This window comes from Staurois parvus, unplaced genomic scaffold (genome assembly GCF_062004578.1).
Source record: "Staurois parvus isolate SC_StPar_1 unplaced genomic scaffold, SC_StPar_1.0 ptg001302l, whole genome shotgun sequence".
Classification (NCBI taxonomy): Eukaryota; Metazoa; Chordata; class Amphibia; order Anura; family Ranidae; genus Staurois; species Staurois parvus.
The window spans coordinates 8751053-8777166 of record NW_028319098.1 but is presented as its reverse complement, the minus strand read 5'-3'; the positions used below and the strand labels follow the sequence as shown (position 1 = coordinate 8777166).

Genomic DNA, 26114 nt, shown 5'->3' with positions numbered 1-26114 from the left:
TCCATGGAATGTCTTTGTGGCAGCGTGGACTTGCTCCAAATTCTCTTATGGCTGCAATTTGAAACCGTGTTATTTGTTATGATTATAGGTCCACTGAAATCCCCTCCTACGCGCAAGTTATTATGCCTGCGGCTGTTTCATGTATGCTGCCTTCCAGTTCAGCAGTGAATGAAGTTTCAAATTAAGTAATCTGATATGCACAGCAGCCCTTGTGCTGGCACTGCTGATTTACTATAGACGAGTACGTGTTGCATCAGTGGCAATTGTTCAGAACTTTTCTCAAGAAAACTGACATGTCACTGTGCACAGCTAAAAAGGACCTAAATACACACTTGCAATTTCAGTATTTTTTATTTCACATAGTTTAAATAGAAAAATATATCCTATTCTAGATCATTTTGATGACATAGACTTTGCTCTTACTATCCCTTATTTTAATTTTTGGTTTTGAGCATATTTTTTGCTTTTTGTATTTTGTGGATTAAAACAAAAAAAAAAAAGCAAGTAAAACATGTATGTAGAACACATAATGAATGAAGTGTTGTCTTCTATCCAGCCAGCAGGTTGAGTGTTTGGTTTTTTTTGTTTTTTTTTTTACATTATTAGCAAGATAATTTTTCAGTTGTGCTAAAAAAAAGCCCATTTATTGAACTGGAATGAATCGTCAAAGCAGGGACATCTGCTTTATCAAATGGCTGAGTTAAAGGTTTCTATCAGACAAGAGCTGCAAAGCAAGCTGCTCTCCTGTGCTGTCTCTTAAAATCATCCATAGGGAGTATTTTCAGAGTTTCATATAGCTGGTTTACTGCAGTGTTACATAAACCAGGATATGGGGTTGGTTGCATTCATACATTTGCTGAGTTTTGCAGAAACAGATCACCTATTCCCCTCCAAATCAGTGCTGATTGGCTCATCGGCCTACAAAATCAAGCACCTTTTATCAAAGGAGCCAGGTCAAACATTGTAGGCCGAACATGCAGTGAATCAATGGCAACATCTCGATTGATCACGCAGCTGCTGCTGACTAGTAATTCTCCTAATCCAGCAATTAGTTGCATTACATAGATTCACACAGGAAAGCCCTATTTTGAGTCCATTCAAGTTTTATTTTAACTGAAGCCCTGATGAAGGGAGAGTTTTTCTTTTCTGGGCCCTTAAATACATTGTTTTTTGTGTAAAACAGTGATTTAATTTGTAGTCCTTTTTGTGGTTTGCTCTGCCGCTCCTTCTATTGGTGTTGGGTATCTGTTAGGTATCCAGAGGAAGGTAGCCCTGTCTGTTTTGAGCAGCCTTATCTGAGCCAGTGAGCTCTCAACTGTTTTTGTCCTCTTGCTACTTTTGTTTGAACTCACACCAAAGTTTCTGCGTTTCTTGGGTGCTTTTTTCTTCACTGGAGAATACAATAGCTTGGCCAAGAAGATTTCTCCATCCACGCCAGTTGTCAGGATGGAGGAATCTGATAGATTTCTTATGCTCAACCCATAGGCTGAATGTAGAAAACTATTTGTGAGGCTTAACCCGTAGGCTGAATGTACAAATCTATTAGTGGGGCTTAACCAAGACCAAAGCTAGCCATACACTAACTGCCATTTTCTTTCCATGTCCTTACTGGTTGTGGGTTTAGTTCTGAAAAGGAAGTCGGATCCTAGAAAAAAAAAGTTAAAGTGGCATTCCAGTCAAAATATAATTAAGGCTAAACCTACTTCCACCCCTATTAGCATTTTCTATCTAACACTGTAAAGAAAAGATCCCTATACTTATTCTGAAGCCACTACAGTCTGGTCTCCAGCGGCGACTTCTATGTGCAGGAGCGAAAGCTGCAAATACCTGGAAGATGACATCACCCATAGACTTTCTATGGGGCACCCCCTTACACAGAGCGGGTTTAGAAGAGGTATGTATAGGGATCCTTTCTTTATGGGGTTAGATAGGTTTAAAATGGGAGTGGGAGTTGATTTAGCCTTAGATTTTGACTGGAATTCCACTTTAAGATACAGCATATCACGAGTATTTAGTAGTCTCTGCTCTTAGGCAGAATGTTATTCACCTTTTTGCTTTTATTTTATTTTTTAAGCACTTGTGACAATGTGTCGTGGGGAATAGTTCCTAATTCTATCAGGTTTTACCACTGTCTGTGACCCTGTTGGGAATATTTTCCCTTGTTTGCAGGTCCAGGGATGCACACCATTTGTCATGAGCACAGGAAGGCACAGACACCAAAAAAAAAGTTCAAGTTCTAACCTTTTCTCATTTTACTAAAATATTTTTGCCTGTGTCTACTTTGAAAAGATTTCCCATTACTTCCTGTCCTGCCAGGATGTGAGGGGAAACCTTCCCAGCAGGGACACAGATGGCAATAAAAAAATCTGAAACTGTCACTCTTCCCATTCCTTCAAAAATTAAATAAGTACCTCTGGCTGGAGTTGGGATTTGATACTGAGAGATCATTATTTTACCCACACAACTCACTAATGGCCTAATATGAAATATAGTGGTGCTGGCTCTTGTTTCCCCATTACTAATGGAAAACCAACACCTTTATCTGTCCTTTCTTGTGTTTTGCAGTGCAGTAGGTAATTTATTATGATGACATTCCACCAGTAATTATAAGACCCTTGAAAGGTTGACAAACATGAATAGTTACAGACATGTTCAAGTCACTGATTGACAAGTATAGTGTCAAATTTTAGCTCTTCTTATTATGTATACAATACTTTTACTAGTGGCGTGGGAAAGGTGAATCTACATTGTGCACAGTTATACTATGTCCCTAATTTCATAGTGCTTGGTCAGTTTATAGGTTAATGATATGAGATTTAAACCACAATGACAACACTGACTGTTTAACACAAAACTATATACATTTGTGTATTTTATTTAATTCCATCATGCAACTTGTTTTTCTCCTAGAGTGTACTGTCCACGTAATTGTGCTCAAGCAAGTCCACATTATGCTCGAGTCTTTGGAACCCGGATTTATTCTGATGTAAGTACTTTCATTTAGAGTATGGTGTTTAGAAAAAAGTATAGACCTGTAGTTATATTAGAAGCTTTAAAGTGATTGTAAAGACTCAAGGTTTTTTTACCTTCATGCATTCTGTGCATGAAGGTAAAAAACCTTCTGTGTGCAGCGCCCCCAGCCCGCTAAAACTTACTTGATCTCCCTCTTGATCCATGTACACAAGAGTCTTGGCTCTTCCAGGTCTCTCCTCCCTCATTGGGTGAGGCGGTAGCCATTGGCTCCTGCTACTGTCATTCACAGCCATTGAGCTAATGAGGAGAGAGTGGGGGCAGGGCAAGCTGTGCTTTGTGCATGAATGGACACAGAGCAGCTGCTCTGGAGCGAGCCTGCTTTGGTGCCCCCATAGCAAGCTGGTTGCTATGGGGGTACTAGGTATGAGCAAGGGGCCCGGAGTGCCGGAGGGGGATCTGAGAAGAGGAGGATCAGGGCTGCTCTGTGAAAAACCAGGTAAGTATGACATGTTTGGTATAAAAAAAAAAAATCTTAAATGTTGCATATACACATCCTCTTGGCGAGTGAACTTTAACGCCAAGTGGCTGCATATGTGCAACTACCATCTAACAGAAAGCTCTCGATGGATACTTTGCGGTTGGGAGGTTTCCAATCATGTGACTACTGTGACAGCCAATCACAGCGGTCACATGATCAGAATGCCCGCCTGCACCTCCCTACATTTAGATCCAGTTAAAGAGCTGGAAGGAGGCGACAAGAAGGGGTTGCCATCTTTCTTAATGTAATTTCAAAAGTCATATTTAAGCTTGTTAAATTTGCAGCTTTCACAAAAAAAATACACAGCACTTTTATAAAATGAAATGTCATCCATTTAGGTGTACATGTTCTCTAAGACGATTTTATTCTTCAGAATTATTAAGTCACTGAATACCTTTCTTGCATAATGTGTACAGGACTGTTAAACACAGCGATCTTAGAATATCCTTGACAGCTTTATAAGAGATTACTGCCTAAGTCACCTGTTGTGTTACAATAACAGACTGTCCTAATAAAAGAGCTCACTTAGGCTATATGATACCACCCACGGACTAAAACTGGTAATTTACCAGAGCCCTTCAGGCTAGTGGATGAGAAGACAGCAGAAGGTTAAATCTTCTTGACCTGAGTTGGAGACCTCTGACCTTAGCAGACATCATTTTAGACATAAGTGTAAACCTGTAAAATGTTTGTCACAAATTATATCTAGATCCGTTTTGGAATACAGATTTTAAAGTTTTTGTCAAGGCAAAAAAAGGCTTTGTACATCTCTCCAAAACATGCACATTTCCCTATGTTTAATCCCTTTAAACATGCTTCAAATACAAAAAAAATCTGTTAGAATGCTAGAAATATAGGGGTTAATTTACTAAAGACAAATGGGCTGTTCACTGTGCAAGGGAAGTTTCCCCAGAGCTTCAAGGATAAGTGCACCTTTGGGAACATGCTACGTGTTCCACCCGTTTTAAGGGTATGTAACATGTTCCCATAGCTGCAGCAGTGCCCGCCACCCCCCCCCCCTCCCTCTGACAGATAATACAAGGAGAAGTTTCCCTTTCAAATCTGTCAGATTTTAAAATGGTGCAGACGTGCGGGGCTCTGCCCACATGGCTGCATCATTCATTCACTGACTTCTGTGAATGAATGAACTGCAAGTCCCGACAGCCTTAGTGGCTGTAGGCTTGTAGTTTTCAATGAACTACCATGGTGCAGTGGATTGCCGTGGCAGTTCATTGAGTTCATACGAGTTGTATGAGCAAGCAGATATTCTGACAGGTCTTCAGGAGACCTGCATGGCATCAGTGATCTACTGATTGCTGGTGCAATGCTTTCCAGACTTCTTTTTGGACAAAAATAATAAATGCACATTTTTTTACCTGCAAAAATATATGCATTTTTTTTTTTGTCCAAAATGCGAGCTTATCCTTTAATAATTATGGTGAAGCTCTGCTGACTTCCATCATTCAATCATGTTCAAGCAAAAATTATTATTTTTTTTGTTTTTTCTATGCAAAGTGAAATGCCAACACAATCACTAAGCTCTGAGGGAAGTTCCCTCACAAAGTGCAATTTTCCTTGTAAAGTGAACAGCCTATTTGCCTTTAGTAAATTGACCATATAGTGTGCTCTCACCTTCTTCTTTGACATGACAAAGTAGTAAGTCTTTGGAAATTAGGTTGACAGAGTTGACACCATATTTTAGAATTCAGAGCCAAAGTATTACAAAAAACACAAGGCTCGCCTCTTCTTTCCCCCCTCATTATCTGTGTAACTCCTTTCTATGCCAGGCAGAAAGCACAGGAAGTTATCAGCTCAAAAAATGTAAGGAAAAATCAACAGGTATCTCTTGCACATATAAAGCAGATATAGCAAAACATATTCAATCGTACATTTAACAGACCAGAAGGGAACAAGTAACATTGCTACTGTGTAGGTGCACTTTAACTTCATAGGACACTTTGCGTTTAGGGCTAAATTTAGATATTGGAATTTAAAGTTAAACTTTGTTACTGTTTTTTAGTTGGCTTATTAAATGGCTATGTACAGTGCCCTGCGAAAGTAGTTTGTTGCATTACATTCTGTAATTAAGATGTATTTTTGTACTTTTTTAGGCTTTGTATTGTGATGTACATGACATGCCTATGACTTTGAAGGTGCAAAATATTTTTTATTACACAATCTATAATTAAGACAAAAAAAAAAGAAAAATTGAAAATCCTAGTGTGCATATGCTTTCACCCCTTTGCTATAAAACACCTAAAAAGATGTCAAACCGAGTAACTTCAAAGGTCCCACCTATTTGCATTCAAAATGTTGCATGATTTGTCACATAAATTCAGTATAAATACAATACCCCTATTCTGAAAGACACCTGAGCCTGCAACACCACTAAGCAAGCAACAGGAAACCAAGAAGCTTCCCAAACAGGTTGAGACAAAGTTTTCGAGAAGTATAGATCAGGTTCCTTTCTCCCAACCCCAGATTGCAGCTCCACTTCCCAGATCTCACTTACCTGCCTTGTGTCTTAGATCTGCCACCACTACCCCGCAGGAGTAATGTATTGAAATTGACAAAAGGATCTGCCATGCTGAGATCCTAGGCTTTTTCTACAGATACGTTTTTGTGCCTCACTAAAAAGGCCTGTATAGAAGAAGTGGCGGTTTAAATTCCTAACTGGGAAGTGCATTGAGATACCATAAGCGCTGTTTGACCTCTGTTAAAAACAGTTGGGTCCAACTGACAAGGTGAGGGTACACCCATCTGTGCACAGCGGTGGTGTTTGTTCACTTCTTTGTGAAGATTTAAAGTCAAGGTGAAGAGGTTATGACGCATTGTGGTATTTTTATTTTTGATTTCGGTATATGTGATCAATTGATTTATTTTTCTTGACTTAAATATTGTGAATTATAATTAAGGAGTAGGGGGCACTTCATTATTTTTTTTAAATCGTATACTATCTTGAAAACTGTTGGGGAACAGTATGTCATATGAGACCCAGCAGGTAGATTGTGTTTAAAAAAGCACCATGGGGGGGGGGCGTGTCCTGGCTATGTGCGTGAGGGAACGCATGGTTTTTCAGCTCCCGTTCTCTCAAACTGAACCTCTACTTTCGTGGTCCTGCTGGCAGCCCTGTTTTCCCTGTGAGGATGTCCAGCAAGAGGTAGGTCTCCTTTACAAAGCCCAGGGAATCGGCACCAAGAGATCAGATTATCAGAACTTGATTTTTAGAGCCCCTGCTAGACTGTCTATGGTCCACAATGGACAGTACAGTATATGTTGTGCTTTACATTTTTGACCTCATTAGGTCACTTTTAGGCTACACTTTACCATGTTTAGATTATGTCTAGGTGGGGGAGGGGGGGAGTAGGACAGCTCAGTCATGGTGATATTCATACCCCCAAAAGGAACATCTCCTTTACTCCTGGTCTACTGCCTCCAGACCTCACAAAAGGCCTTATGTTCATTCTACTGTGTTTCTTTTTTTATTTATTTATCTCCTTTCAGTTATGGTGGGGGATGGGCTTAAGTGGGATCCGATTTCATGCACGCCCTATGTCAGTGTGGATAAGTAATGGACCTGCAACATGCACAACATTTTGGATTACCTCACTGCCTTGGACATATCAGACACTAATAAATCAAATTTTGAGATTAATAGTACAGATGATATATCAAGAGGCACACTTTGGGATGGACACAAGGCAGTCATCAGAGGAGTTCTGATATCCCAGGTCAAAAAACAGAGAATTAAGGATAAACAGCAATTGATTGTGGAGATAGAACAATTAGAAAACATACATACTGTCAATGTTCTCAATCCCCAGAGTTGGGAAGCCAATTAATGATTTGAGAGACAGATTGTCACACCTCCTGAATCTACAGATCCAGAAGAATGTGAGGTATTGGGCACATAAATTCTATTAATGTGGGAAAACATTTGGAAAACTGTTGGCTAGGGCCTTAAGAAAAAGAGGGAGACATGCCATGTGCATACATTTATATCCTCTGTGGGACAATCTGTCTTTCATTCTACCCAAATAACCAAGCAATTTCATGATTTTTGCACAGCCTCTATACCTTAATTGTGGAGACCACGCCACAAGAATGTCTAGTACACAGACATAAGAGTCAGAGATATTTTCCAGAGGTGCACTATCCAAAACTATCTGCGAAATTAACTGCCTCCTTAGAGAAACTGATTACTCAAGAGGAAAATGGTCTTATTATTAAGGACTTCTCTAAAGGGAAGAGTCCAGGGCCAGATAGCTACAATAGCACTTATTATCATAAATTCCTATCTCTCCTTACTCCACATATGTGTGATTACTTCAACTCCCTGACTAAGGACAATGGCATACCACCTTTATGGCCCATATAACTGTCATTCTTTAAGAGGGTAAAGACACTACTACCGTCCGAACTCCCTCTTAAATTTGGATAATAACTTCTTCCTGCAGGAGGTATGCAGCCTCTCGGCGGGTGGGCTTTAATGCCAAGAGGCCACATATATGTGGCCCTATGTAAAAGCTTTTGCATGTGTTGTGTGCACAGTTACCATCGAGGACCAGAAAGCTCCTGATGTATACAGTGGTGGCAGGTAGGGGTTAACATCTTGGCAAAACTGGTCACATCTCGTCTACATTATTTATTCTAAGCAGTGGTCCACCCTGATCAAACAGGGGTGTATTATGGGTAGGGAAGCCAGAGATAACTCAATAAGGGCCTACCATTTGACTCACTGGGTTCACTCAGTGAGTACATCCACATAGTCTACTCCTGTTCACTGACATCAAAAAAGGTGTTTGACAAAGTGGATTGCACTTTCCTAGAAGAAACCATAACTGCCCTAGGTTTGAGATCCAAATTATTACACAGGATTCTAGCTTTATATGGGACAACCTTTGACAGGGTTAAGGTCAATGGTACCCTCTCACCACCTTTTAAGATCAGAAATGGGACAGGGTTGCCTCCTGTTCCAATTGTTATTTGCACTAATAGAGACATTGCTTCCTAAGGTCAGAGAGAACCAAAACATTCACAAGATTAAGGTGTATTCCATTGAACACAAATGATCCGCCTATGCGGATGATATATTGTTTTACATTTCGGACACGCTGATAACACGGACCCCAGTTTGATGGTGGACCTGAATGAGATTAGAACCCTACTGAACTTTTAAAACCACTTTCTCCAAGTCCAAAGTCTTGCCTTTATACTTACCTTAGGCTATGGTTGGCTCTGACAATCCTTTCCTTTTGACTGGAATCTGACCAAGTTTTAGAAAGACCACTATGTTCCCATGCTTTGAACGATAAATCAAGATTTGAAAGTTAGGATAAGGCCATCTTTAAATTGTTGGGTAGAATTAATATTATAAAAATTAACATATTTCCAAGAGTGTTGTTTCTATTGTAGATGGTACCTATTAAATTTCAGAAGACTTTCTTTTCTTGTGTCAAGTAGATCTTCACAAATTGTGTGGAGAAATGCAAAGCCCAGGCCAAATTCTTATGAGAGCTAAACCTGAGGGTGGACTAGGCCTCTCCAATTCGAGAAATTATTAAAGGGCAGTGTGTCTGGCTAGAATACTCCATTGGAGACATCAAACATTCTGGTAATACTTAAGAAAACTGTGGTAGGCTGTAACTTGGCTCATGCCTCGGGGATCCCACACTTATTTTGGGGTCTTTCAGATACCACCTCACTACATACTTCTCGTACTTGAAAGTATGGGATAACATTAATAAAGGGGGCTCTGTCTCCACCAATATTTCCCCTTTTTCTGTTGGGTCGCCCCCAGATGAAACCCTGTCTTTCTTCACGTCATGGGCGATCGATGGTGACATTAGTTGCCTCAAATTCATACAGACTGGAAAACTGTGCCTGCTTGAGGAACTCAGGAAGGTGTGTCAAATGTTTCCTTTGGATGCTTGGAGATGACAGCAGCTGCAACACTTTATCACTACTCAATTGAGGGGAATCAGAACACTGGACTATCTTACTGGGTTTCAGTGCCTTTGGCTTAAGTTGTCCATTGATAAGGGGCTGCTAACCACTTCATATAGGCTTTTGAATTACTATGGAATCCTTATGGGTCTTCTGTTTTTACAGAGTGGGAGGCAGAAATGGATTGCTCATTTTCAGAATCCCAAAGACGCATCATTCTGGGACTGGCACATCCTCTATCTACTCTAAAATACAAAAGACCAACTATAAACTCTTAATGAGGTGGTATAGGGTCCTGAAGCTATTAACATTGGCATATCTCTCAGTCTTGGATAGGTGTTGGAGAGGCTGTGGTCAGCAAAGGTCACATATTCATATATGGTGGGAGTGCCCCAAGGGAGGGCTTACATCGGAAAACTAATCCCAGATATCATTAGTGTCTGAATTCATGATGACCTGACAAAATTTCTCCTTCACACCATCTCCATTGGGGAGTATAACAAAATGTATTATTCCCCTGATCCTATTAAATGCTACCAAACGTTTTTTACTGATATTCTGGAAAAAGACACAGGTGCCCTCAATGGAGAAGTAGAAACAAGCCAATTCTATTATGGAAGCAGAGGAATGGGTACAAACGTACCAGGACAGATGTGACAAGTTTTATATAAAATGGGTTGAGTTGATTGTAGCCGTATTAGTGCATTTGCGACAGAAACAACTTAGTACTGCTTAGACCTTGAAGAAGGGGACATTCCCCGAAAGCTTGTCCTCAAAATTGTATGTTAATGCAAATAAAAAAAGTATCACGGACAGTACTCAATTGTTTCTGTATTTAAAATGGGCAACTTGTTCTGTAGAGGCAGCCAACTATGAGTGCTTGTTTGGTTCTGATATGTGTAGGAATGTATGCAGGCTGCTGTACTGTACTGTCTTGGCTGAACTTGTGAAAGTACATCTTTAAGATACAGATCCCTTAGCTCCCCCCTCCTTTTTGTTATTTTGGGTTATCCCATCTCTCATCAGGGTGGGTACCCTTCTTATTCTGCTTCTTTGTCACCTGAGTTGTTGAGTTCCGTTTTGCAAAGGAGATATTTCTTCACCTGTTCTGTTGAAAAGCAACCCAAATTCTCAGTGTAGTCTTTCCTCCGCTTTGGTCAATGTATGTCTGCACGTATATGATTGTCATGTTACATATGGTTTTCCTACTGTATACCATATAGGTATACATATAGGACAAGGGAGCTCAACCTGTGGTGCGTGGGGTGCTCTGATGTGGCCCTTGACCTAAAACCAGGGAAGCACGGTCTATTCTATCCTGCAGGTTTGGTGCACTTCTGAAAGTGCACCAAAACTTCAGAATGCAGGAGGTTGGCGCACCACACCTGCAAGATATAATATAAGTATATGGCAAAGCACAGCTAACCCACAGAAAAACCGCAGGTGCACCTCGCTGCATCTGCAGCGCGGGTAAACCGCAGAGCATCAGTCTTAAAGCAGCCTTATAGGAGGCTCGGGACAGTAAGAGCTTGTTTACATTTGTGGTTTTGGAGGAGGTAAAACCCCATAGTTGAGATCCACTGGGGTTGTTCAGGGGTTGTAACGCTGACCCCCCCCCCCCATGTGGTCTCCCTGTCACATTCTGTTTTACACTTGGACAGGAGGGGTGGCGTGGCCGACATATCTTGGAACCGATCCTCTCCATTTTCCTCCTGCAACCACTGAAAGCCAGGTTCTCCTCTTCTTCCTCCGATTGGCAGCGGCTGCAGGAGGAAAAAGTTCATTGTGCTATTAAAAAAAAGTTGAAATTTGAAACCATTTAATTTCATTGTTCTTCTTTCTGCCATAGATATCTAGCATCTGCAAAGCAGCTCTACATGCTGGGGTGGTCCGCAATCATCAAGGGGGCTATGTGGATGTTATGCCAATTGATAAGAAGAGACACTACTTTGGATCAACCCAGAATGGGATCACTTCAGAGAGGTAAATTTTATATGATTAAATACAGCAGAGCCTTCTTAAAGCAGAATGTCACCTTGCTTCATTTTCATCTAAATGCCAAAAATAAAGGGTTAATTCCTCACTTCAGAATTGTGGGTGAAGTCACGAAAATCCTTCCCCTGGGCCAACTGTGCATCCAAAACTGCAGGTTTTCAACACAGATTGAAATACAATTCTCTATAATATTATTCTATAACTGCACTTTTTTTTTTTTCTTGCTTGTTGGCTATCATCGGTGCACTGCATGGACACAATGGCAGCTAAAAAGCAGGACGAATGTTATTGATGCACAGCCAACCTATGGACATAAATGAATGATCTGCTGGCTCCACTCACTAAGCCTTATTTTGGGAGTTGTGATCAAAGTTAGACCTGCAGATGCTTTCTGTTTTAAGATGGATCTACTCTGCTTCACATTGGTTTGGTGGTGGAATGTTAGATTCTTTTTGCCTACCTTTCCATAAATAATCTGGTAATGCTTTCTTGTTTAATTAAATATATAACTTATTATTAAGCAGGAAAGGTTTGTGTTTTAATCAAAGAAAACTTGTACTGATTGAAGCTTTTTCTGACACAGTTTTTATAATGGTAGCTGCTTGGCTGTCTCTGGCTTTAAAATTGTAAAAAGAGTTGAAATTGAGGCACTACAACCACTGCCAAGAGGTCCAGATACAACTTATTCCATTAAACATCAGATGTACAATTCAAAAAGTAGCCAATGCATTTTGGGAGTCTAAGTGTGCGCTTCATCAGGGTTCAACTGACAAAGTGAACAAACTAGAAGTGAACTGGACCTACAATGGTATTTTTTCCAGTATGAGTTAAAATCACAGGCCTAATCAGCAGCTTGTTTGGTAGCCAAACCATTCCAGTTCACTTCTGGTTTGTTAACTTTGTAGGCAGTCAAGCCCTGGTAAAGAGGGCACTTAGACCCCTGAAATGTGTTGCCTACTGTTTGAATTGTACCTGACCTTTAATAGAATAAAGTTGTATCTGTACCTCTTAGCAGTGGTGTGGCACTTCAATTACAACTTTTTTTACATCACACTACAAGCCAAGGAAACTGTGGAGATCCTCTGGGGTGTAAAAGTTGCCTGCCCAGGAACCAGATTGTTTACATCAACATTAATACCTTTTAAGATAACAATACAAGTAAAATAAACCTATGGGTCCAGTGCTATCTTTCCACTTTCCCCATCCGGCTTTAGTATTGCCTGAGCCAATGACCTGGAAAGCATTCAAATCAAGAAAGTCATACTGTCAGAACTTCCTTTCTGCTTATTTACTCCAAATCAGTGACCTAAAAAGTACTTAAAATCAGAGATAAGCATGAGAGCCAAGGGTCTAGCATTTTCAGAGGAAGTTCAGCAATGGCAACTTATATACACTCACCGGCCACTTTATTAGGTACACCTGTTCAATTGCTTGGTACATAAATTACTAATCAGCTAATCACTTGACAGCAACTCAATGCATTTAAGCTTGTAGACATGGTGTAGACAACTTGCTGAAGTTCACACTGAGCATCAGAATGGGGAAGAAAGGGGATTTAAGTGACTTTGAATGTTTCATGGTTGTTGGTGCCAGATGGGCTGATCTGAGTATTTAAAAAACGACTGATCTACTGGGATTTTCATGCACCACCATCTCTAGGGTTTAAAGAAAATGGAGTCAGAAAAAGAGAAAATATCCAGTGAATGGCATTTGTGTGGACAAAAATGCCCTGTTGATGTCAGAGCTCTGAGGAGAATGGACAGACCAGTTGTTGTGACATTCAGATAATAGGGTCAGAATTTGGTGTAAACCGCATGAAAGCATGGATCCATCCTGCTTTGTATCAACTGTTCAGGCTGGTGGTGGGGGTGTAATTGCGTGGGGGGTATTTTCTTGGCACTAAAAAGGTGTACCTAATAAAGTGGCCAGTGAGTATATGTCTATCAGTACAAGTTTTGTTTAAACAGCATGATGTGGATCCACTGTTCCAAAAACCTTTTGGAAGAAAAGGTGAGCAGTCTTTAAAACTTACCAAGGACTTTACCAGTGACGGTCTCTGTAGTTTCATGACTCATTGCAGTCTCTCAGATCAAAGGAATCCTTTGGTAACTCTGACCCTGTTCTGCGTTCCCCCATAATAGAGAGGAACACAGCAGGAGGTCACTCACATGGCAGGCCTAGTTGAAAAGTTCATCCGGTTTAGCAGGCACTGGAAGAATTTCAATCCATATATGGGCAGGCTGGTTGTACAGAAGTGGATCTACCAATTGACTTCTATACAACCAGCCTGTTGGATTTTCCCCTGCTTGATCAGCCCTGTCGGCTATAGCCACTGCTGATCAGTGTACTCTGGTGGTGTACAGCCAGCTGTCATATTTCAAAGGCTCAGTGGGAAGGGTCCCCCATTCATATGGAATGTGTGAATGGGCAATTTAGTCATTTTTGTTTGTTTTCATTCAACCTACTAGTTGAATAAAGAAAAACAAAAAGACTCATCTGTGGGCTGCTTTACTTTCACTGCAGCTTCTGCAGAACTCCCCTCAATCTAGCACCCATCTCCTGACTGAAGGAATATTTTTTCTAGTCATAGAACAGAAGCTAAAATGGCCCCTTACATATGTGGTACCTTTTGTTGCTCTGCCTTTTTTAACAATGACATTACACATCATTCTCCTGCTTAAGATATAAATTAAAATTTCTCTATTATATAAAAATGTTACAAACAGGTCAGGAAATCACACTTGTAGTGTACCATACAGTGAGGAAAAGAAGTATTTGAACACCCTGCGATTTTGCAAGTTCTCCCACTTAGAAATCATGGAGGGGTTTGAAACTCACATTGTAGGTGCATTCCCACTCTGAGAGACAGAATTTAAAAAAAATTCAGGAAATCACATTGTATGATTTTTAAAGAATTTATTTGTCTTGCACTGCTGAACATAAGTATTTGAACACCTAAGAAACATCAAGAATTCTGGCTCTCAAAGACCTGTTTCTGTGCCTTTAAAAAGTCCACCTCTACTCCACTCATTAATCTAACTTAGTAGCACCTGTCTGAGCTCTTTAAAGACACCTGTCCACCCCACAGTCAGGCAGATGCCAACTACTACCATTGGCAAGACCAAAGAGATGTCAAAAGACACCAGAGACAAGATTGTGGACCTCCACAAGGCTGAAAAGGGCTACGGGGCAATTTCCAAGCAGCTTGGTGAAAATAGATCAACTGCTGGAGCAATTTTTAGAAAATGGAAGACGCTAAAGACGACTGTCAGTCTCCCACGGACTTGGGCTCCATGCAAGATCTCACCTCGTGGGGTATCACTGATGATAAGAAAGGTGAGGATTCAGCCCAGAACTACAAGGGAGGAGCTGGTCAATGACATGAAGAGAGCTGGGACCACAGTTTCAAAGGTCACTGTCGGTAGAACACTACGCCGTCATGGTTTCAAATCATGCATTGCACGGAAGGTTACCCTGCTCAAGTCATCACATGTCCAGGCCCATCTGAAGTTTGCCAATGACCATCTGGATGATCCAGAGGAGGCATGGGAGAAAGTCATGTGGTCAAATGAGACCAAAGTAGAACTTTTTGGTTTAAGCTTCACTCGTCGTGTTTGGAGGAAAAAGGATGAGTTGCATCCCAAGAACACTATCCCTACTGTGAAGCATGGGGGTGGTAACATCATGCTTTGGGGGTGCTTTTCTGTGAAGGGGACAGGACAACTGTGCTGTATTAAGGAGAGGATGAATAGGACCATTTATTGTGAGATTTTGAGCAACAACCTCCTTCCCTCAGTCAGAGCATTGAAGATGGGTTGTGGCTGGGTCTTCCAACATGACAACGACCCGAAGCACACAGCCAAGATAACCAAGGAGTGGCTCTGTAAGAAGCATATCAAGGTTCTGGAGTGGCCTAGCCAGTCTCCAGACCTAAATCCAATAGAACATCTTTGGAGGGAGCTGAAACTCCGTGTTGCTCAGTGACAGCCCCGAAACCTGACAGATCTAGTGGAGATCTGTGTGGAGGAGTGGGCCAAAATCCCTGTTGCAGTATGTGCAAACCTGGTCAAGAACTGCAGGAAACGTTTGACCGCTGTAATTGCAAACAAAGTCTTCTGTACCAAATATTAACACTGATGTTCTTAGGTGTTCAGATACTTCTATTCAGCAGTACAAGACAAATAAATTATTTAAAAATCATACAATGTGATTTCCTGAATTTTTTTTTTGTAAATTCTGTCTCTCAGAGTGGGAATGCACCTACAATGTGAATTTCAGACCCCTCCATGATTTCTAAGTGGGAGAACTTGCAAAATAGCAGGGTGTTCAAATACTTCTGTTCCTCACTGTATGTTCACAAAACAGCTATGTAGTTCTTAGAATTAAGTACGGTATTTATTAATGGACTTTTGCAAGTGGCAATAACTGTAAAAGTTTAAAGCAAAAAAGTTGCATGTAGTGTAATTATTTCTAATCATAGCCAATGAAAGACGGCAGTTCACACAACTGCATGTTTGTGTTTGTGTGCAAAGAGCTGAATAGACTAACCATTGTTACTTCTTAAATTGTGTAACTGATGGTATTAAGTGAATTCAGGAGAAGCTGTGGTACCATAAATGCTTGTCTCCCGTAATCCCATAAATCATAGACTAACAAGCTGCTTATAGGTCAGAGCAGCTCTGCGGTTCACTTCTCCCTCTGTGTATAATGTAATATTTGATACGATACTTTCCTCTAAGCATCTGAAGACTGTTTTGCCATAGGCATGCAATGAGTGAAGAAAACCAGTCATTCACTGCAGCTCACAGTCTCCACCTAGACTTTGCTTCCTGTAAGTATTTTAAGCTGATCAGTAAGGCCATAATACCAGGTGCGTACAAACTTCTGTAAGCGTGCATAAGTGATTTTTATGTAGCATTTTAATATATGAAACTCATTATTTTTTTTATTTTAATAAATATTTAATTATACACTGACTTTGCTTAAAGCAGAACTATTTTTTTTTTAATACAAATACTTTTAAATTGCAAGTTAAAATGGTGCATGAATGCAATCTTTCAAATCTTTGTTAGCTGTGATAGCCTTTATTTTATACCATTAATATGCTGTCTTGTTAAGTCTGTTCCATTTATTATTTAGGACACTTTCACACTGCTGCAGTGCATGTTTGGAGTGAGTTAGCTGTGCTTTCCCACAGTTCTATTTTGTCCCGCATATTTGGTGTGCTTTCTGAAAGTGTACCAAAGATGCAGCATGCTGGAGTTGGACACAATATAACTCTATATGAAACTGCAGCAAACACACTCCAATCATGAGGGTAAGCTGCACTGCACCCTCGGTGCAGGAAACAAGCACCGCCGCAGTGTAAAAGTGCTCATTTCAGGAGGTGAAGAAGGTGCCATCTGTGGGAAGTGATGTAATTATTCTTGTGACTGGAGTGACTTTGGGTGGGGGGCCCATGGAACCCAGCTCACTTTGGAGAGGTGGAGAGACCCCTGTCTCAGTTCCCCATATCCCTCTTATGTGTAAATCACCCTGTTCATGTTAGGAGTACAGGGTGATCTGTCCTAATATTGTATTGGGGTGGGAGGTTGTTGATTGTTTAATGTTATGTGGCTGCATCCCATTGTTCTATTGTGTGTCTGGCTTGGGAGCAAACTATTATGGGATGTATATGTTTGTGTATTAGTTTAGTGGTGGGGGGGGGGGGGTCTCCAGCATCCCTCCCTCCTGATGGGACTGTCTGCTGGTGTGAAGTTTGAATACCTGTTTGGCTCTTGTTACTAAATGTAGATTACCCCACCCTGTGTTATTGTGCAGGGAGGGGGGACTGTGCCCTGAGTGTATATATCTTGTATCTGTGTTCAAATAAACTAGTCTACCTTCTGGATTACTTCAAGATTGGTGTCGTCTAGTCTTGTATGATCGGCTGTGGTGTCTCTGTTGTCGGTGTTCGGACAGGGAAGCGGTATTCTAATGGAAGTACTGAAGCGTAGTCTGGGTCGGTTCCGCTACAATTCTCTTTCAGGGTATTATCTGTAGGAAAATTGTCATTATTTGTCAAGAACGTGTGTGTAATCCCCCCCTCTTTCCTGCTCCTTTGTCAGACACTTAGTTTTTTTTTTTAACCACTTGCCCTCCAGATAATTTGCCCCCCCCCCCCTTCCTTATCAGGCCATTTTTTGCGATACGGTGTTGCGGTACTTTAACTGACAACTGCGCGGTAATGCAGCGCTGCACCCAAATTAATTTACGTCCTTTTTTCACACAAATAGAGATTTTTTTGGTGGTATTTAATCACCTGTGCATTTTTTACTTTTTGTGCTATAAATAAAAAAAAGACTTGACAATTTTGACAAAAAAACAATATTTTTTTGACTTTTTTTGCTATTAAAAATATCCAGTAAAAAAATTTAAAAAAAATTTCATCAAATTTAGGCCAAAATGCATTCTGCTACATGTCTTGCTAAAAAAATAAAATCCCAATATGTGTAAATTAATTATTTACATGAAAGTTTTATAGTATTTACAAATGGCGATATATATTTACTGGATTTTTTTTTTTTTTTACTAGAGATGGTGCTGATTAGCGACTTATAGTGGGACTGCAGTGGGCATTCTGACACTGGGAGGAACTAACTTTGTGTCCCTGACATTCCCAGTGACACCAGTACAGTGATCAGTGCTAATAAAAAGCACGTGTTAGCTGACATCAAGCTTTCTGTATTTGAGATGCAGGAAGGGGGTGTTCCATTGTGACCAGCAGGTGTCTTTGAGGATCACCATATTCCTGACAAATTAAAACCAGCATCCGATCAGTGCTCGCAGTCTATAGCTTTGAGCTCTGATTGGTGTGTTGTGGTGGGGTGTTTTTTTTTATTATTCTAGTAAGTTGCTAATCAGGAACTTATAGCGTACTGCGGCGGGCATTCTGGCACTGGGGGGAACTGACTTGGTGTCACTGACATCCCCAGTGACACCAATACAGTGATCAGTTCTAATAAAAAGCACTGACACTGTACTAATGGCACTGGGCAGGAAGGGGTTAACATCTGGGGCGATCAAGGGGTTAACTGTGTGATGTTTCACTATGGAGGCTGTGTGTGTGCTTCACTGAAGGCGCTATGCAGAGCCATACAAAGCAGTGTGCAGGAGCTGATAGGGGAGAGATCTGTATTGTTTACTTGCTGGAACCCAGTGATCTCCATGTATCTGTATGTAATCACCGGCCGGGACCAGGTGATTGACAGCCAAGGCTGTGAACAAGTGGCATGCCCCCTACCCATAAATGCAAAATCACATACATATACATGATTTTGCGCACCCCTGCTGCCCTGTAGCAGTATTTCAGCTATAGGGCAGAGTGGAAGGCGTTAAAATGCAACTGTCTAAGAGAAGGCAGGGCAGGGAGAAGCCACAATCTTCTGTACGGTGATGGTCTCTGCACCCCATGCAGGTGTATGAGCATAATGATATGCTAAGAGGGAGATGTGGAAAGCCTATGAGCTGTGCAGCCAGCTGTAGCCAAGCCAACAGGTCATAGAGTATCCTAGGTCTTATTACTCTGTGTGCACAGCAGCTGGAAATCCTTTTGAGAAGACCACAAGACAGTTTTGCAAGCAAGCATGTATTCACTATATTAACTTGCAACTTGCATTTAAAAAAAGAAAAAAGGCAATGTTGAGTGTTTGCATTTAAATTTAAAAGAAAAGAAAAAGTAGTTTTGCTTTAACTGTACTAAAGTTGCATTATTAGATGCAGTAAGTTGATATTGAAAAAATACGGAAAGAAATCACAGATTGGATGTGGTTTTGATAACTGTTTAGCGAGTAATCTGATGGTGGAAATCTAGAGTCCAGGCAGATGGCTAAATACACAGTTAAAATTAGTGTGACAGATTTACTTGTGAAAGGATTTCCAGTCCTATATTCTGAACTCCATTTTCTTCAGTAGAGGTGACTAGTGCAGCTTGGTCAGGGACTAGTGATTTAGACATTACTTTGCTATTTTAACTTGTCAATAGGCACCCAGTGCTTGAGAGAACTTTTAATGTAAACCAGCAAGGGTTTACTGGATTGAAATCTCTAATTTCCTACAGAAAGATAATGTAAAAACAAAATTCAGGCTTTGTTCTAACAAATTAAAAAAATCATTCAATGTAATTTTTTAAATTAATACATACCTGGTTTAAATTGTAGGTTTTTTTTTTCTTAATATCTTCCTGTAGTTTAAAGTCATTGTAAGGTAAGTATGTGCACAAGTGGTCTGGCTGGTTGTCTCTTTCCCTAAGTAGGTATAGAACTTTTCGTTTTCTAGGATGCCCAACAACTATGCTTGGAGTAGTATGGACCTACCCGCACATTTCCCTGTGGTGATTCTATTCCAACATCAAAGTGTAGGAAATCACCAGCACTTTAAATACTTTATTTTACTGCTTTATTGTGAAATCATCATGTCACAAGATTCACGAAACAATATAACTGGTACATGATGATTTTGCACTAATGTGGTGAAAAAGAAAATATTTTGAGTGCTGGTGACTCTCTTCAATGGCACCATCTGTTGAATCATTAACAGAACCCACTTTCTTGATGAGATCTCAGGCTGAAGGTAGCGCAGCTCACTCATGGACTATTTGCCATTCAAACACATGCCATGCTATGCTTTTCCTGTCCTTCAACCCTAAGCTTTATTCATCACACTTAAATGATTCAAATCATCAAACAAATTTTATTATTAAAAAAAGATAACCCGAGTAAATATAAAATGCAGTTTTTAAATGATGAATTCATTTATTAAAGGAAAAAAGCTGTCCAAACCTGCCTGGCCCTATGTGAAAAAGTAATTGCTGCACCCTTTGCTAAATCATGAATGAACCGTGATTAGGAAACATTTTTTTGGAAAGCAGAGTTAAATTTCACTTGCCATACCCATACCTGATTACTGCCAGACCTGTTGAATGAAGAAATCACTTAATAGAAGATGTCTGACAAAGTGAAACATATTAAAAGATCTCATAAAGTAACACATAATGCCGCAATCTAAAGAAATTCAAGAACAGATGAGAAACAAAGTAATTGACATGTACCAGTCTGGAAAGGGTTACAAAGCCATTTCTAAGGCTTTGAGACTCCAGTGAACCATGGTGAATGCCATTATCCAAAAATGGAGAAAACTTGGAACCGTGGTAAACCTTCTTAGGAGTGGCCAGCCTACTAAAATTACTCCAAGAGCATGGCGACTACTCATTCAGTAGGTCATAAATCAACTCAGAACAACATCTAAAGAACTGATGGCCTCACTTGTCTCAGTTAAGGTCCGTGTTTGTCCCATTACATCAGGCATAAAATGAATACAGCATTTCATAAAAAGAACATCATAGCAACAAATGTGGTGGTAATGTGATTGTTTGGGGCTGCTTTGCAATATCTGGACCAGGACGACTTGCCATAATTGATGGAATCATGTGCTCTTCCAGAAAATCCTGAAGGAACATCTCTGGCCATTAGTTTGCGACCTAAAGCACTTGGGTTTACAGCAGGACAATGATCCAAAACACACCAGCAAGTTCACCTCTGGCTAAACCCCCCCCAAAAAACTAGGGTTTTGTAGTGCCCTAGTCAAAGTCCCAGACTTAAATCCAATTAAGATGCTTTGGCATGACCTTAAGCAGGCCATTCATGCTTGAAAACCCTCTAGTGTGGCTGAGTTAAAACAGTTCTGCAAAATAGAGTGGGACAAAAATTCTCCACAGTGGTGTGTAGGACTCATTGTCAGTTATCGCAAACGCTTGATTGCAGTTGTTGCTGCCAAGGGTGGCACAAGCAGATACTAGGTTTCGGGGAAATTACTTTTTCAGATAGGGCTAGGCAGGTTGGGACAGCTTGTTTCTCTTAATAAATGAAATCATCATATTAAAAACTGCATTTTGTATTTACTCGGGTTATCTTTTTGTAATAAAATTTGATCTTAGTCATATAAATGTGACAAAAAAAATTAGGAAGGGGGCAAATACTTTTGCACATCACTGTATAAAAAGTGATGTATGCTGGCCCTGTTTATATTTGTTCACTTGTAGTGACTACAGGGTTTCCCTGCTGCCATTTTCAAATATATACTTGTATGTACTGTATGTGTGTGTCTCACTGGCAAAACTATTTATACAGACAGGAGTATGGTTACCCAATAAACATCTTTCTTGTGCAGCCCTGATTTTAGGGGCTTATGTTTCTACCCTTCTGTTTAAATTATATAAATATACATGTTACTGCACTCAACAAACATTCTATCAAGTTGACTCGCCCTATCATCTGTTTTAATCCTCCAAGAGTTACAAGAATGTTTCTTTAAGGTCTGTTGATTGGGGTGTCTATCTTGGTCAAAATGTGTCTGTGAACATTCCAACCATCACCCATTCTTTCCTTAATTTGCAAAACTTAGTATCTCCAAATTCCATTACTAAGGGTGTCCACTTTTTTTGTTTCTGCAGTTTACATAACCCACTGGGTAGCAAGGCTTTCAGAATATTTGCAGTCATCTGAAACTGTTGAGGAGAAGCACTTGGAAAGCTCAGCAGTCAAGGAGTAACTGTTTCAAAGTTTGTATAAAGATGTATTGTTCTTGTACAGAATATAGTACCCATTTTAATATAATACAGTATGTATGTGGATCCTAAAATATTTTGGCAGTATGAAACACAGAAAATTTTAAAAAGAAATTTAATGTATTAATTTCTGCTGTAATTTGCCCCTTCTCAGCATTCAAGCTACATGGTTCCACTTGTGTTGTAAAAACTATATCTTTACATAACATACATTTAATGCGACAGCTGGTGAAGAATACCTTCAATGGATGATGCAATAATACTGAATATTATTTGGGCTTCCTTTCAGGCGTAGATATATTTTTTATGTTAATAAAGAGCAGTGCTTTTTCTGCTGTTTCTTTATTTTTTTATATTTCCTACATTTACCTCATGCTAATTGAAAGAGCATGGAGAGAGTCACCAATGGAAGACCAATCTGAAATGAACAGATAATTGCTGGGCAGCTGCTATCAATTGTGAATATGGTCAATAAATCTTAGTATTGTTTCTTATACAAAAAATTTTTTAACTTTTGAAGGACTAGCCTGAAATATCCGGTGCTACAATTTGTTTTTGCTTAAAATTTAAAGGCAGTTATCATATATCTGTAAGAAAGTTTGCATCTACTATTCTGTAATTTCAAATTGTATTATACATCAATATATTTAAAAATTTCAAATTGAAATGCTTGGCAGATACTGCCCCTACTGCCAATGTGAATCTTAGGTTGGTTACCTATACTAAAATGTGCTGATATTAAAATATTTTTAAATTTATTCATTATAACAATAATTTTGTAAGAAATTTGAAGAAGTATGCTTGCTCCAGCCAAATTGGGCTACTTTAAGAAGTTGGCAATTTTCTTTATCAAAAACAGGTTAATGTATTTCACCTAATTGCTGCATAAAACCATAGTTAGAGAAGAACACTATTCTGTGTTTTAAAACATTGACTGGGTCCATAAAAATGAAATGGTTTCAGTGTTTAAAGAAGTTGAAATTGGAAGGAATAAAAAAAAATAGGACATCACTATACTTTTTCGTCCAGTAGGAAAAGGCTAATATGCAGTCTCTTATCTCATACCATGACAAAGACTCCAGAAGTTATCTGTCAATGCTAGGCCAATAAGCTGCATGTGGAAGATTGCACATTTAGAAAGGGGCAGTATGCTTGCGCCAATGACCTAATATGGCTATGAGGACATATTGGGTCAATGACATTTGTACCAAATCCAATCCCAAACTCAAGCTCATCATTAGTCAAGAGGATTGACAAAATAGGCTTCAACAAAGATACAGTTGGTTCATTTTTTGGGCAATCCCCAAGTATTATACATACCTGTGCTCACTCCACTAATATATTTGATTTTCAGCACCCCATGAGCCACATAGACCTCGCCTATAAAGCCTCCTGCTCCAGCTCTTTTTTGACACATGCATGGAGAAATCTCTATTAATATCTATGCAGAGGCTGTCTGTTATGTGTTCCAACAGTCGAAGGCCTGTTTATAGGAATAGAGATTCCTACATGAAAGAGGAGCCTGGCTGGGAGACTTCTGAAGAAGGAACTGTGTGGTGTACAGCCAGAGAGCAAGGATAGGTAAGTATAAGACTAGGGAGGAGATTGATTTATGGTATGTGGCTAGCAACCAGAGATTTTAAGAGTTACCTTCTCCATAGTCTTGCAAGGAAATAGACTTATTGAAGGTAGCTAAACACAAAGGGAAGGACTGGGAGGAGGGTTGGGGCATACAATAGTTCAGTCTCAAAATAAGATGGCAGATAAGTTTTTTACTTACCCTAAATATCAGTTCTGGTTAGCTAAATAAAACATTGATTTTAATGTATGTACATGAGGGAAAAAAACTATATAGACTGACATTGCTCATCTACCTCTGAAAATACAAAATTGCTTGGCTGTCATACAGTTACACATGGCTTCAGTACATTTCTGAATCACTGACCTAGAATAAATATCAAGCCAGTAAAGTGAGAACTCCAGATCCTTATTTACTCTGGGTCTGTGACTCAAAGTATTGAACTCACTGAATCAGATGACAGCTAGACAACCAAAACATTTAAAGTGAGAGCTTGGCAATGATGGCCTATGATCTTCTTTCAGTGTAGGTTCCATTAACTTGCTCTAAGAGAAAGGGTTAGAGATCAGTACATGTAACGTTCTAGTTACCCCTTTGTGGATGTGTGTTGTTGTTATGAAGTTCCTCCAGAAATCTCCTCCCCTCACTGTACATGATGCCTCTATCTTCTAGAGCAGTGTTTCTCAACTTTTTTTCAGTCAAGGCACCCTTTAACGTTACGGGCAGTCCCAAGGCACCCTTTAAAATTATGGACAATCCCGAGTCACCCTTTAAAATTTGGATAGTCTTGAGGCACCACATTCTAAAATGGGGTGCCTCAAGACTGTCCATCATTTTAAAAGGGCAACCCATTCTGAAATGTGAAAAACTATTCTAATAGTTTTATATAACGCAGCAACATCCACACATGCAGGACACCCAATATTAGAGGTGATTTATTCTACCAAAGCAAATACTCTTTTGCACACTGGTACTGACTAGTATCCCAGTGTTTCTCTTCTCCTTCAGTTTTTCTCCATCACTGAGCTAATGTGACCCCAGCACTGATGGAGAGGGGCAGGTGAGGGTCAAACTAGGATGCAGTGCAGGCAGCTGACATCCTCCTTGTCAACTAATGATGTTATTGGTTGCCAGGACGCCGGTGGATAGAATGGCGCACAATGAAAATCTGTGGCTTTATGTAACTAAAAGGCAAGCTTGTTCCACCCGCTGGCTTGTATACAAGTTTTGGGCAATTTTTAGTTCATTTTGTCAAGGCACCCCTGAAAAAACCTCAAGGCACCCTGGTTGAGAAAGGCTGTTCTAGAGTGATGTGATTCTATCATCAGCTTTAACACAGTGGAAGGCAGAAACAGTGAGGAGCAGTCTCAGGAGACTGACACATTATATGGTAGACCCGATCTAGTTATTGTTGACAATAAAAATTCTAACTCTAATCACTCTTCCATTTTTCCACCACTTTACCTGAAAATGAGAGCTTTGAACATTGCCAAAAATGAAATAGCAACTCAGAAATGTGAAGTATGTTTTACTCACAGTGGATCATTTATTGCTGCTATTTCATATAAGGAAATTATTGTATTGTTTGGAATTTTAGAATTTACAGTATATTATGTACATATTGTTTATATATTCAAATAGGTGTGTGTCTGTTATTTTTTTTATGATGAATAAATTACTCTATATAAATTTGCAACTTTTTGTAATAACCTGGCAAATATTCCTGCAGGCCAGGAAGTGTACAGCATAGTAGTTTATGATGCAGTTAATATGCATTCAGTTTTGGTATGCCGTCTAAATGTTTTTCATTGAAAAATGGTAGTTTTTAATGTTTTACCACATGTTGGTACAAAAATTTCAATTTTGAAATGTATTTGTATGAGGAGTAGTTGTGCTTGATGAAGGCAGAAGATGTTACAGATGAGTGTTTTTGTAAATCTCTTGATATTCTGTAACTCATAATAACTGCACTATTCTGAATTTTTTTGGCACATTTGCTTAATGATACATGCTTTGAGTTTTATATTCTGTTAGAGATATTCTAATAAATATTTTATAAGACTTGCCATCTTTTTCTCATAGTCTTTATTTAGTTAGACATTGTTCAAACTGGTAACCGACATTAAAGTATATTTAACTCCACTGTACCAAAAAATGTTTTTTCACTCTGACGTCACGCCTCATAAAAATGTTTTTTTTTCAGCCAAAAAAAACATGTTGGAAGTCCTCAACTGAAAACCACCACTGCTGATGCACTCTACCCTTATGGGCTTAAAGTGTTATTAAACCCAGGACCCTGCATTCATTATATCTGGTCTGCCACAGTACACAGAAAATGGAAGTGCAATTATTTTAGTAAATATAAACAGCTAAATACCTTTTCTCATCAGCAGTTAGAGCAGTCTTATGACTTCTATCAGTATCCAGCAGAGCATATGTTAAAGCTTGTAGGAGGAGTTTTAATTTTGCTGTAGGAGAAT

General features: G+C 39.6%; 1 protein-coding gene across 1 annotated transcript in view; it reads left to right on the top strand.

Annotated features, from left to right (window-relative positions):
- Nucleotides 1-25700, top strand: part of CRISPLD1 (cysteine rich secretory protein LCCL domain containing 1) — a 127120-nt gene extending 101420 nt beyond the window's left edge. The window contains exons 13-15 of the mRNA XM_089661022.1: nt 2911-2986; nt 11307-11440; nt 21942-25700. Coding sequence (XP_089517148.1) covers nt 2911-2986; nt 11307-11440; nt 21942-21993 — 262 coding nt within the window. The 3' untranslated portion in view covers nt 21994-25700. The remainder of the gene's footprint in view (nt 1-2910; nt 2987-11306; nt 11441-21941) is intronic.
- The last annotated feature ends 414 nt before the right edge of the window (nt 25701-26114 follow it).